The 14,462-nt window shown below is 47.2% G+C and overlaps 1 protein-coding gene across 2 annotated transcripts in view; it reads left to right on the plus strand.

Moving 5' to 3' along the window:
- Positions 1-14,462, plus strand: part of OIT3 (oncoprotein induced transcript 3) — a 29,701-nt gene that overhangs the window by 9,603 nt on the left and 5,636 nt on the right. For both annotated transcript variants that reach the window (XM_032986698.2, XM_042789097.1), the window contains exons 3-7: positions 274-384; positions 4,284-4,406; positions 7,312-7,434; positions 12,171-12,331; positions 12,968-13,383. In XM_032986698.2, coding sequence (XP_032842589.2) covers positions 274-384; positions 4,284-4,406; positions 7,312-7,434; positions 12,171-12,331; positions 12,968-13,383 — 934 coding nt within the window. The remainder of the gene's footprint in view (positions 1-273; positions 385-4,283; positions 4,407-7,311; positions 7,435-12,170; positions 12,332-12,967; positions 13,384-14,462) is intronic.

Consider the following 14,462-nt stretch of genomic DNA (forward strand, 5'->3'; position numbering starts at 1 on the left):
GGAATCTTCCATAGCTGACCTGGCTGCAGTGATTGAATGCTCTCTGTGGGTCCTGTGGCTTGTCTTGGCATGCTACCAAAGCCAAAATTTGCATCTCTGACTTACAGTAATTAAACTAGATTGCTTCTCATCAGCTTCGGTGGTTCATCTTTCCTAATGTCAGCTAGCTCTGTAACTGATGGACTAGATACGGCATGAGGCTGACAGTACAAATACAGTATTTTCATTGCATGCTCAGTGGTTTGTGCTGATAACATTCTTGTCATGCCCTAGATTTTTATGACATCTGTGATGTGGTGGATTGCCAGGGCTCCTGCCTGGACACCAGTGACTGCATGTGTTCCCTGGGGACGACACTAGGACCTGATGGACAGACATGTCTTGGTAAGGGTGGAAATAACTTGTGTCAGTTCTGATGCTTTCTTTCACCTTTGTTTCATTGCTCAAATCTCAATCCATTGTCTTACAAAGCAGTACAAAAAAAGGAAAAGTATTCTGAGAGGGTGTTTTCTCCCTTGTTGCCTAGAACAGGTCTTTGATTCTGTAGATGGTTGCCGATTGCTCCCCGCAGGGTGAGATACGACATCCCATGACTGAATAAATTCTGGTGCCCCTGGAGCTACACGTGTGCAGAGGCTAGATGTGCTTTCTGTGTGGACCAGCTGCTGGCGACAGCAGCTTTGCTGTCAGTAGCAGACTCTGTTTGCAAGATCACAGTAGTATCTCATTGGTATTCAGGAATGGCTGTGCAGTCTGTCGTTAGAGATTTCCTCTCACCTGCTCTGAATGTTTCTGTCCTCCAAGGGAAGTTTTGCTGGCTGATGTGGGGCTACATGCTAAGCTTCACCAAATTTACTGCCCTTGTGAGGCACTGTCCAGGGCGGGGGCTTGAAGAGAGCCAAAGGATTGCAAGTCACAGCACAGCCACGTGTGTTTTAGGCAGCATGACAAGGTGGTGTTCAGGGGGCTGGCACTTGGTGGCTGCACTGGCGGAGACTAGTGTGACCAGAGGGGAAGTGGAGGGCTGCAAGTGACAGCAGAGTGGGGAACGTGGGCTTCAGGGATTTGTGAGGGAATCCCCACGCACCTCTGAGGAGAGGATGGCTGGGTGGTGCTGGGAGGAGAGCACATGGACTGCAAAGTCTCAGGAAGAAGATGATCTGTGGGGCAGTGCAAGGGGCTGGGAAGAGGTGGCTGTTGGGGAGCTTCAGAACCACACCGATGGATAGGAAGAGGAAGGAGGAGGTGCTAGTGTCTGCGGGAATTGGGATCACATCTTTGTCTTTGTGGCTTGATTTGCTGGAGAAGTTGAAAGCAGAGTTGGTCCAGGAGGGTATGTGACAGATTAGTTTCTTCCATATGGACTACAGCTGACGAGGTGGTTTCTGTCTTCACACTCCTCATGTCTGCGGGCATCAGGGTAGGGGCCACGGTCATTACATTATGTGGAGAGAGCAGCCTGGCCCTGCTGCAGATTTACACTTGCTCACACTGGTTCTACGGAAGGGTTTTACTTAGGCTGCTCCACATCTCTACAGCCGAGTGGCTGACTTTGCTCTCTCAGCTAATTGAAAGCATTTATTGGCTGCTGCTGTGCAAGACTTCCAGTCACAGACGTGCCCTTGACAAGCACCAGCACTCAATAAATGTGTGGCAGGCTCAGAGGGAAGGATTTCCTGCATGCAGGAGTCCTGAGCCTGTCTGTGTGTGCTGCAGCTGCCTTCATCCCCCCCCCAGCCAGGCTGGGCAGGATTTCTGCTTCTCTTCACGATAACCAGATGGCACATCAGCTCAGCTGTATTAATCACACCGGTTTACCTACCTTCAGCCTCTCTTGTTGTATGGTTCTCATCTTTCTAATGACTTTCTGTTGTGCTGAGTAATTGCACAATCACATCTCTGAGAGCAACTGTGCTGGCCTTCTGGAGAAACCAAACAAATTTGTATCAGCCTTTCCTATGCCTTCCCTCTATGGAGAATATTCTTCCTTTCCCAGGTCACCCTAAGACGGGGGCTGAAGATGCTGCAGTAATGCTGAGCGCCTCTGTCTGTGAAACCTCCCTGTGCTAGGCTGACTTCTCTTCAGTACGTTATATGCTTTGAATCCCAGAGTAGAACTTCTGATCCTGAGTTACATTTTCATTTGCAGACTTACTTTGGGGTTAGATTAGGTCTTAGACTTTCTGTCACGGACCCACCAACTCTTTGCATTGCCTTTGACCTCTGGAATACCTGGATGCATGTTGTATGAAGCCATGGTTAAAATCAGTTCAGCGCTCTCCCAGTCCAGTCCAGCCTTTAGATAACTAACCAGCCTGTGTCCCAGAGGTGCTGGTTGCCACTGGTGCAGAAGAGCAGGGACAGATCTGATGCGTTTTGTAGAACTTGGAGGGACCGGCAAGGTGAATTGCTGGGTACAGCCCATGACCAAGCCAAGCTCTAGGACTTTCTAGCAGCATCTCTATGCCTTTGCCAGTAGCCCTTTCCCTCTGCACCCTCTGTTTTTAAGCAGCTTTAATTTTATTGTTAGAAGGGAAAGTGCGGAGCCTGCCACATGTGTGAAAAAGGAAGTGCCCGTGTGTGTCTCCTGGACGTGCTTCTTGCCTCCCAAGGCAGGGTGCCGGCCATTTCTTCAGCTAAAAATACTCAATTCGTGTCACTTGTGGAATGAGACACCACCACCGGCTGCAAGCTGTGGGTACTGTACGTGTGGGACCACTTATACCTAAGAGAGCTCATCTCTGACCCATCTCTTAAAATAGTATTTTTCTTTTTTCTCCATTTTAAGCTTCTGACATCTAGTAAATGGTAACTTCTAAGCTGTTTTGGTGAAACCCCATGTGAACCTTGATTGAGAACCTCAGCATTCTGGTCTGCCTAAGAGAAATCGTTAGTTTTGTGGCTCAGCAATAGCAATGACTGTCCCTCTCCATTTGATTCACTTTTTGTACACAGAGATTAAATCAAATTGAAGAATGAGAATCTCAGAGAAGAAAGTACGTTTTTAAAAGGAAAAAAAAAAAAAAAAAGGCAGACAGACATAAAGGAACTTTAGCCTTTAAAAGATAAAATTAGGAGGAGTTTTCAGAGCTTTACCAAGAGATTTAAAAGCATCTGCTGTGCTTTCTCTTCAATAAATACCCTCAGTGCCCTGGAGGGCTCTAATCTAGAGCTGAATGCAGCCAGCACAGAAACGTGACACAGGTACTATTCATGGGTGTATTGGTTTAGGTTATAAAAACTCAGTCCGGGCCTGTTACAAGGTTATTTTGCAACCTTTACCCAGACTCCACTCCAGAAAGTGTGGGATGCCAGCTCAGGCACTTCTCCTGAGCTGGAAAGGTAGGAGCCACAGCTCTGGGGGAGATTTCGGAGGAGCAGGGCTATTGTGGGGCGGCGAGAAGCCGACCCCCCGGAGGGAGTAGCTCAGAACTGAGCTCTTTGTCTTACCTTCAGTACAAAGGGGCTGAGCAGCTACTGGTTGTGATGGCCTGTGTGGCACCAGCACCCAGGTTAGGGCTCACCATGGTGAGTTGACATTTCTGTTCTGCAAGAACACCTGAGCTGCTGCCCGGTGCAGGGAGCAGCCAGGGCTGGGGCAAGAAGATGAAGTGAGGAGATTTCTCATGACATTACTTTTATTGGAAAAGTTTCACGTGGGTCATTAAAGTATTTTGGTTTGATTTCAGCCTACAGCTGTTTTCCATTCATGTGTCTTCAGTTTGAAATAAGGGGTGAATCATTTGAAACTGCTGTAGGATAGTTGGCCATGCATAGCAGCAGCAGGTGTGATACAAAAATAAGTAGGATTTATTTTTGACTGATTCTGGTATTCACCTAGTTTCACCATGCAGTGAAGTCATGTTAACTCCATTTTAATGCCTTTGTGAGTGGAATGGAGAATAGTTTAGGATGAGAAGCTAAATGAAGACATGAACTCCCCAGCGTGTGGAACCAGTTTGGAAGTTTCCCAATGGGACTGGGTCCATCTTCACTCCGAAATGGCTGCAGTGTGCATGCCGTCTTTCCCTCCGGGTCTGCTTTGTTCCTGAGGTGGACATGGTGTGGCAAAACAGCCTGCTGCTGTCAGTAGATCAGTGGTCTTCAGCATTTAGTGGGATTACTCTGTTGCCCTGATCCTGAGGCCAGGAAAGCCAGTCCACTGTCCGACCAGCTCTCCCGTGTAGCAGCTCCTTGTTGTGAGCTCTGTGTTTACCAGGGGGCATGTTATAACAATGGGTGTTTTTTGGGGGTTTTTTATTTGTTTTGTTTTGTTTTTTCAGATGAAAATGAATGTGAGCAGAACAATGGAGGCTGCAGTGAATTTTGTGTTAACCTGAAGAACTCCTACCGCTGTGAGTGTGGGATCGGGCGCACGCTGGGCAGTGATGGGAAAACCTGTGAAGGTGAGGTTTCAGCTATCCCAGTCTGCTGGAAACAATATCAACCATTCCCCTCCCCTTGCAGCGCTGGTTTTCTCTTGGCTCCTTGCTGCTGGGATTAAATGTCACTCATATCCCTTCTGTGCTTGCCGGTAGGGTTGTTACTGAAATATCCTTCTAATCAAGCAGAGAGGAGTCTCCTTGTTCTCCCTGCCTTCTTCATTTCTGTTAGGATTTGCTTGTATTTATCTCCATGGGGTGGGGGTGGCAGCAGTGGATCTGGAAGGTTGGTTGTCCAGCCAGAACTAGTTATTGCTGGAGATTTGTGTGATAGTTGTGTGGGGACAGGTTTAGCATTGCTGGTTTTTGTCAGCTAGCATTAAGTACGGGGTAATGTTAGACTAGAGCATGAGGATCACTTAGCCTCCCAGGATAGAGATTGAGGAGAGGGGTTCCAGTCCGTAAAGAGAAGCTAGATTTGAGATAAGGGCTGCATTTTGACTGTTTGATTTTTGTAAGTGGGTTAGCTGTGGGCTGTGCTGTGTGCAGGTGCTTCAGTTACGTCCCAGTGGTGGCACAGCCAGGTTGAAAACCTTTGATGAGTTTAGACTGGTAGCTTAGCAGGGGCTTAAAGACCAAATTGTAGGTTTGACCTATTACCACTGACAGCGTACGAACATCTTTGAGCAGAAACAGGAAAACCCAGCAAAAATTGGCTTGTGCCTGATGTTTTCTGTGGTCAACTGTGAAGAGCACCATGCCCCCTCACAGGCAAAGCTGCCGTGTTGTACATTCGCAGATACCGTGGGGCCTCAGACAAGAGTAATAGCTACAGAATGTGCCTCACCTTTGAGCTACCTGGTTGCCAGAACTGAATATGTCTGCAGCTTGCATGCAACCTTACATTAGCTGCTGTGGGGCAGACATCCGTGGTGCAGGGAGAGAGGGAGATTGCCATTGTGTTTTCAGGCTGGCCTCCACCCGTCTTTATGGTGGACAGATGGCTCCAAGCTGTGGATTTTGTCCCTCTTTTTTCCCCTCTGATACCAAAGCACATTTCATCTCACTTCTGTGAAAATCTCTCTGAGCTCTGTTAATAAGACATCAGCCGTCCAGACAATGACAGCTCGCTTGGGAAAACTGCTGTGCAGAGTGCTCCTTAAGTACTTGTTAAGTTGTGTGGAGCCACAAGTGGTCTGTGGGCTTTGTCCCTTCCATGTCCAGCACTGAGCTGGTGGGGTGTCATGTAAACCAGCTGTGCTACATGTCAGTTTTTATTTCTGAGCACTGCACTCTTCTGACAGGGCTGGAGTAGTCCCTGCTTGGAAACTTGTTTGCTTCTGCTGTTCCCAAAGTTGGATTGCAGGGCCTTTGATATATCATTTAATTTCCCCTTCTGTAAGAAGGATGGTTCTTTTCACAAGTTTAACGCCGCTGCTGGGGATTTTTACAATCTTGTTAGTGAGTTTTATTTCTAAAGATGTGCCCTCAGCTTTCTGAGCCATGAGAGCATGTGATTTATTTGTGAGCCACCTTACAGCTGTTGCTAAAAAAGAACAAATGCAAGAGATTTAGCTTGATTACATGAGCTGGTGAGGCTGATCAGGGTTAAGAGTCCCTCAAAATTTCCTTTATAATGCTTTACCCGTTGCTTTGTCTCATGTGGAGTGTTCAGGCAGTTGTTTTCCATGCAATGTGTGGAATTGAGTATGGGTTTTCTGTTCTTTTCTTTACATTTCAGTGAAAACCACACAGTCATTTCTGATGGCAGGCTTAGGGAGAGATATTTCATGTCTATGATTTGTTTATATTGTATGTACTGTTGTTTTACTGAGAACATCTAGCAGTATTTATCCCAAAGGGTTAAAAAAAAATCAAGCAGTGAAGGCTATTTTTTTTAAAAAAATCATGATACTCTGTTATTTTCTTTATAATGGAAAGCCAACAACAACTGGAAATGGCCTTGCTTGCCTTAGATTTTTCAAATCTTCAGAATGTGTTTGGCTGACCTTTCTGGCTCTTTTCTGCAGCGGTAGTGGCTAGGAATATGTTTTACACGAAAACTCAGATCCTCAGAGATCTGCCTCACCTCGACAGAAAAGATGTAAGACAAGACATGACAAATCCCCCAATTAGCTGTGCTGTCCTCTCTTCTCTGCTCTTCAGAATGGGGGAAAATTAGGAGGGGAATTGACCTTAAGCCATGAACCTGTGTCATTCTATCCCTGTCATAACGCAGCTCAGGGTGTCCGACCTCTAAGCCTAAAACTCACTAACAAGCAAAATTCCTGCTAAACAACCTCCTATGAGCAGAGTTTCATCCTCAGCCTACAAAGGGGATGCAGGGATCCGGTACGCCCGCCTCCATCACAGCTGGGCAAGCCACAGGCAGAGCGCTTGTTCTTCCCTCTGATGTTCCCTGGTGGGAACAGGAGCTGGCTACCTGTGAGCCTGTCCTCCCCAAGACACCTCTCCTGCAAATCTCAGGGCTGATTCTGATGATAAGGGAGTACATATTGGTTCCACATGGTAGAAGTTTTAAGAGGATTTTCCTCCCACATTTTTGAAGTATGAAACAACATAAACATTTAATTTAAGAGGACATCTCAGAAGCTGGAAAGGGCCAAGCTGACGGTTGCCTATTCAGTCTTCTTCTGTATGCCAGATAAAGCATGAGATTTAATTCGGTAAGCTTTTTCACAGAATTCCTCGTTAACTTCATGGTGAAATAATAAACAGAAGAAACCGTACAATTGAAAATAGGTTTGCACTGCATTTTCTTGGAAGCAAGCTCTCACTGTGCTCTTGCCTTTGAACTCTGTGTTGGCCATACTGTTTGTTAGTCAGCCGGGAGCATATGCTGGGGCCTGTGTAGTTGCCACACAGCTGCCTGAGGAGCAGGGTATGCTGATTTTCCTTTCTTTTGCAGAAATTGAAGGCTGTCACAATAACAACGGAGGCTGTAGCCATACCTGCATTGAAGTGGAAGACACCTACCAGTGTGAATGTCCGAGGGGACTTGTTCTGTCAGAAGACAACCACACTTGCCAAGGTAGGTCAACTAAATCTCCCCAACTGGCTCTGTCCCGGGGACACCAGAAGTATGTCTGAAGGGACTTTTCTTCTTGTTTTTGTCATGTTCTCTTAGTCTGTCCTTTCCAGATTGGTTAGTGGAGCTTTGTCATTAATGACAGATCATCCAAAACTGAGAGCCTGAGGACATTGCTCTTTTTACCAGGCAGGAGAACAGAGACAGAGGCCCCAGCTGGGTGCCTCTTGCATCACAGGTGGTTTTGGCAGCGTTCACTTACAATTAGCTTACAATTAACAACGCCCATTATAGTGCTCTCCTTCCACAGTCTATGCCTTTGACGAGTTTATGCTCTTAGAATTGAAATTTTCCATGCGTCAAACTTGGCTTTTAAATTTTCAGCTGAAGTGGTTCAGTCCCTTCCAAGACTGGAGTTAGGGAGAGGCCTTTCTCTGCCCAAGTTATCTCAGTAGCCATTCCCGTAAGCGCTCCTATGTTTGAAGCAGGGCGCTAGTTCTGGTACTAGGCGTTTCTGCTGTCCCTTGGAAAAGCGCCCAAGATAACATCTGAAAACTGACTGTTGTTTCTGCTGCGTAGAGGCAAGGGCAACGTTATCCTTGGAAGACCTTCCATCTGAACTTCACTCCATTCCTGGATGCAGGGAGTCCTTCTTGCTGACTCACTTGTACCCATAGTATGCACGTGGAATAAACACGTTGCCTGTTTTGGGTTGCAGGAGCTGAGGGAGGTTTCCTTTGCCAATACATCCAGGCTCCCAGGGGACGATTTAGCTCTGCAGCAATGAGTGCAGGGAGCAGAGGATCAGGGAGAAATTCCTGAGGGCACTGAGAGTTAAGCGGGGAGGGTCTGTATCTCCTCATGCAGTGACTTCTTACAACACAGGACTATGCACCCAGGATTCTTCTGGGTCTCACCATCCCACAGCTAGCTGAGCCCCTGAGGTGCTGAAAGCATTGAGCAGGCTGTGTGTCTTACAGAGGTGTTTCCTATGATTTGCTGCTGAAGGGACATTTTGTCAGCACTGCGTGTTGGGGAGAGCTACGTGGGCGTGTGAAAGGCAGACAGAGGTAATGCTGTCTGGTGGGCCCCATCTGAATTGCCTGGCTGCTTCTCAGACCTGTCAGGTTCAGCATAAAGCTGGAGAAGGTACGCTACTGCCCAGATAGAGACAGACCTCATAGCTCTCTGCTTGTGTTCTGCCTTGGTGGGCCCATGAAGAACCTGTGTGGTTGCTTTCAGACATTTCCGTGGGAGTTTGCTAATGGGCTGGACACCAGCCATAGCCAGGGCAGGATCTAAAATGTAATCAAAGGGAGCCTGTCATGGGCTAATTCACTTGGGCTTTAGATAATACCAATGAGCTGGTGCTACCAGGTGTCCTCAGAATCTCCTGTAGCCTGATGTGTTACAGAGTGCCCAGACATCAGAGGAACAGATCCAGACGGCACGGTGGCCAACAGGGAAGGTATGCCTCAGAGAGGAAGTTGGAATGGTTCCACTTGATGCAATTTCTGCTTTTTGAGCTTTTTAGAAACGCAGGGCACTGTTTTCAGGGATGAGCACTGCACACTTGGGATTCAGTAAGGCTTACTGCTCCACCAGAGCCAGGTGGGGAGGAGGAGATGGAGATTTCCAAGACCTGTGATTATACTTTCTAATTGATGCATACAGGCCAGAAAAAATCAATGTTCTTCAATCCTGAGGCAACCCCAGCAGGGTTAGAAGGCCGTTCGTTTCCCAGTCAGCATTTCTCCTTCTGCTAGGACTCCTAATGAGAGCAGCAGCACTGCCGGGTGTCAGGCTGGGGCTCAGGATACAGCATCTCATAAAGCAAAATTGCTTCTTCTTTTACATTTAATGAATTTATGCCCCCTCACAGTGGTCTGCAGTTTTGAGCAGATACGACAGAATACATCTGGAACTGTACCACAAAATTTTTTATGGCATGTAATCAGGTTTATAGTGGTACAATTAACAGTGCAGGGCAGGCACAGTTGCCTGAGGCAATTGGATCTGCAGCCTATCAACCCTCCTCTGTGCTGTCTCTACGTTCAGAACAACCATTAATAATCTTCTGCAGAAATCACAGTCTTGGCTACAATTTTCCCACAAAGATACCAGCCAACTAAATACTTGGAATTTTGCAGACCATCCTAGCACCCCACCACTTTCTAAAGTGTGGCAGTGAACTGCTTTTCTCCCCTCTCCCGTGCCCAAACCTCGCGTGCAGCTGAGCAGGGTACAGTGGTGTAGTTTATTTGTGTTTGTAGCAGTGGTTCAGGGCTCCCCAGCACCAGCGAGCCTGTTCTGCTGAGCAGGGTGTGCAAAAAGATGACCTCTGCTCCAAGTAGCTGTGGTCTGGAAGGCCAGGCAAGGAGCCACAAGGAACATGGGGCCAACAACAGCAGAGAGCAAAACGAGTGTTGGACTCGCCACGGAAGCTTCCTACCAGGGTCAGGGTACTTGCAGGCATTGGTGCGAAGCAGAGCTCAAAGGAGGCTTTCCCACTACTCACATCTGCTCTGCAGTGTGCGAGGGTGAAGAACTGAAATGTTTGACTGGAAAAGACCGGGAGAGGCTCTCAGGAGCCTCGCAGGCTGGGGTGAGCCTGGGGCAGGGATGCAGCAGACAGCAAGTCAGGAGAGTGCAGCTCTGAACGGGTGCAAGACGTTGTGAATAAAAGTGGATTCCTTGGCACTTGGGATAACTCGTTTTTGCTGGGCATCTCAGTCCTGGCAGTCAGGACCTCCTCGCTTGCCGTGCAATAACATGTCTGCATAGAGTCACGGCTACCTTGGCAGCTCCTTTTCAGCTCCCCCTGTGATGCTGTTGCCAGCAGTCTGTCTTGGGGGAGTCAGGCCTGCTCAGAGCTGAATCACACTGATGCACGCCGTCTCTCTGCTTGCAGCACCACTCTTAAATTGGTAGAACTGAAACACCGTTCTCGGTGTTGATTACTCTTCTGTGCACAAATGTCTAGGGTGGTTTGAATTACATTACCCGTTACTCTGAGATGGTTAGTATAAGGAGTTTCCCAGAGTGTTTTCCCACATAGTGATGAGTTGACTCAAATCCCAAGTGCACCTGCTCACAGGTTTCATTCACTTGTTTCCGTGCCCAGGTGGTGGAGCGCACACAGACAACACCTGCAACGCCAGAGCAAAGGTTAAACTGGTGCCTCCTCTTTCTTCCCCTTTGTGCCAATCAACGACATTTAGAAACAGAGACAGCCTGAGCCAAATTGGTCCTGAACTTTGGAGAATTGCATTTGGGGTCCAAACTGTCTTGCCCTGAATTTCACCTTTATAAAAGCGTTACAGTTTCTTATTCATCAAGGAGTCGCTAGAACAGTGAAGCTTTAAATCCAAATTGAGCCCATCAGTTCTCTGAAGGATGCTCATCTCTGCCTGCATTGTGCTGTGTTCTCAAAGCCGCTTTGCCATTTGACGCGCTCGGTTATTCCCACTTGCCTTCTCCTGTGGATGGAGGAAAAGTTAAGGCAGTTCTTAGTTCTTTAATTTTCTGTTCTAACCCAGCAATGTCATTATGAAAGCATATTGCTTTGGGCACGGTGCATACATTTTAGCACATCACCTTGAAGAGATCAACTTTTATTAAAAAAATACTCCCTGCAGGTACACAGTATCTGTTACAAACACCTTAGCTGGGACAGAAGAATTTTTTTAAGGCTGGTAAAAGGCAAATTTTAGCAGTGTGCCTTGTATCCAAGATCCAGAATCCTGAATTATATAATTAATGACTGAAATTAAGGGAAGGCAAATCATATGAATGCCAAGGATGGGGACTGTAATTAATTTTAGGAAAAAGCTTGGGCAGCTAGTATATTTGCAAAAAGTTATGTCATGTGATTTTGAAATACGATAAATGGAAATCTGCAAGGGATTTGTTTTTCTGGCTGAGAAGAGACCAGAATATATGCACCAATACACTTGTCCTGTATCTGTCTGAATAGATACGTATGCACCCAAGGAATATATATAACAATTACTTTTTTACTGAAGAGTATTCCCTCTTGTTTCATTTTTCATTTTGCCCCATCTCTACTTTTTCTCCCACCTCTTGCGTAATGGAATTTTAATTAAAAAAAGTTTGCATGGAGATCTGTATTAAAATTCAAAGGTTGGAAGGAGGTGGAATGAGGGAGCTAATTGGGTTTGTTTGTCAGAGCTGGGTTTATTGCTTACAAAAATATTATTATGGCATTTTGAGGTGCTTCCATGTTAGCTCAGCATCTTATATGGAATTACTCTGCCTTGTTTTGACATGTTTTGGGTTTGATGTGAGATCTGATTAAGGGTCTTAAAAAATGGCTTTGCCTGGGGTGTTGCGAATTTGATGGCCATGTCTGGGAAAGGCTCTTGCCAGGACATAGCGGTGCAAGAGATATCAATCAAACCTGTGCTGCATATTAAGTATAGCTGGATATACTGCAGAGCTAAGTTTCTGCTGCAAGTGTAGCAGTCATCTTTGTCTTCTCTTGTGGCATTGCTGCACCAGGAGAAACTGGGGCGGTGGTGGCTCAGGAGGTTTGTGCTGTGTAGGTAGGAGCATAAGATAGGTAGTTAGATTACTATGGTGAGATAGTAGCGATAAATACAGCATATGATTCCACCCCCTTTTATTTTTTTTCCCCGCAATAATAACTGGTACAGCCCTTCCCCAGCTCCCTGGTAGATTTGTGGTGCAGACTGTTATTCTGGGGATGTTTCTTGTAGTTCCAGTGCTGTGCAAGTCCAGCTCTATTGAGGTGAGCATCCCAAAGGACCTGGTTGGAGGCCTGGACCTTTCCCTCATCAACACTTCGTGCAAAGGAGTATCCAACGGCACTCATGTCAACATCCATTTCTCCTTGAAGTCCTGCGGCACTGTTGTAGATGTATGTATACCCCTTGCTGTCCTGTCTCTTGGAACCTCTCGAGTTTGGGGACTTGGCTATGGCTGGCTTGGGGAATAAAGTTGATTTATCTGCACCACCAGAGCAGTTTCCTGTGTTGCCATGCAGCTGGCCTTGGACTGGATCTGGGGTGGCATCCCAAAGTAGGAGAGCTTGTTCCATCTCCTCTCCTGTGGTGTGCGTCTGTCAGCATGGGTAGTGCTTTTTGCTCACCTAGTGCTTCACAGAGAGCTCCACCATCGTCCTGGTGCGGAAAGTGCAAGTGTTATCGCTCTTCACCCTCCTGTTGAGACAGAATCTGATCCCTCAATAATGTTTCAAACTTGTTGGGAAGCAGAGAGCTCACCTTAGCAGGTGGGTAGCAATTGGAAGCAAATTCCTCTGATTCATGCAGGAGTACAGTGCATTGAAGTTGGCAGCGAACTGATAGAGGCTCTTAGTTTGTAAGTAAGGACGAACGTGATTCTGGTTGCAGCATATAAATTCACAAGCTGTACTTTCAGTGGCTAGTGTATGTCTGAGTTTCCTGAACGAGATAAGCTCAGCTGCTAGTCTGAACTTGGAGGAGGTCTCTCTCAATGATGTCCCCTTTCCCTTCAACTCCTTTCTTCGCTGCAGGTAATAAACGATAAAATCATCGCCACCAACCTGGTGACTGGCTTGCCAAAGCAGACTCCTGGAAGCAATGGGGACATCATTGTCCGCACCAGCAAGCTGCTGATCCCGGTGACCTGTGAGTTCCCACGCCGCTACACCATCTCTGAGGGTTATGTGCCCAACCTCAAGAACTCTCCATTGGAAATCATGAGCCGCAACCGGGGCATCTTTCCCTTCACTCTTGAGATCTTCAAAGACAAAGACTTTGATGAACCCTACAGGGGTGCTCTTCCTACCCTCAAGCTTCGGGACTCTCTCTACTTTGGGATTGAACCCTTGGTACACGTCAGTGGACTAGAGACACTGGTAGAGAGCTGCTTTGCCACTCCCACCTCAAAAATCGACGAGATCCTGAAGTACTACCTGATTCAAGATGGGTGAGTTCACTCTTCCCTCTCTTGCTGGCTGTTAGACAGGAATTGGCAGAGGGGCTAAGCTGTGTGGCCTGTGTCACACAGGAAGCGCTATCACTTCTCCACAGCGGCCTCTCCACTGTGTTCCTAGCAATCACCAGCAGCCAGGCCTTTCGGCCATCAGGCTGAAACCACTTGTCCCATCAAAAATGGTTGGGAGAAAGAATGGGAGGCAGTGATAGAGGTTACTCCAAGTGCAGCCTTTACAGGACATACTTCCCTGTAACTGGCCTTGTGGACAATTCAGTTGGCTCCTGTGCAAAAGATAGCCTTCCTGATAGCCTCTCTCTGCCAGCCTGCAGAGTGCCAAACCAATCAGCAGAACCCTCCGGCAGCTATGTGCCACTGCCACGCAGCCACCGCAGCAACTGGAGCTAGTTTCTTAATTCTCCCATAATGGCCCTATTATGGTATGAGCCAGAAGACTTCGTGGCTGGTCCTGGTTGGAGCTCCAGGAGCTCCCCTTGCTTTGCTCTCTCTCTGATGCCTTGTCAGTGCAGTAAGCTTAGGGTCCCTCAGTTTGGCTGTAATTTTCTGAGGCATTTGGGTTTGGTGGGGAGCTCTGCTGTGGCTTCTAAGATGACCCCTGTTTCCAGACACTGGCTTGGGTGCTAACGTGGCAGTACAACACTTCTGTGGAGGGCTTGCATCCATCAGAGCCTGGTAGCTTAACCAGACAACACTGTGGAAGTCTCACAGTTGGAAACCAGTCTGCTACCCTCTAGGGAGGCAAGTCCAGCCAAAGTAATATCTGAGACATACCCAACTGTCATAGCCCAACAGTCAAGGGACTGTGCTTGTATAAGTCCTGTATTCTGTCTGACAAACCATCTAATGAGGACAACAATTATTTCCTCAGCTGCCAAGCTAAATCATCCACTGTTACAGTTAGTGATGACAAGTCCTGTGTGATTGTCATGCAGCAAAAGGGCCCTGCAGAGTGCAGCACACAAAAATACTCTTTTCATTTCCTTCTGACAAAGGTTTCATCATTAGCTTGCTCTCCCTCCATCCTAGGCTGTAGTCCTTCTGTGCCTGACATT

The sequence above is a fragment of the Tyto alba genome, unplaced genomic scaffold (genome assembly GCF_018691265.1).
Source record: "Tyto alba isolate M040663 unplaced genomic scaffold, T.alba_DEE_v4.0 Super-Scaffold_1, whole genome shotgun sequence".
In the NCBI taxonomy this organism is placed as follows: domain Eukaryota; kingdom Metazoa; phylum Chordata; class Aves; order Strigiformes; family Tytonidae; genus Tyto; species Tyto alba.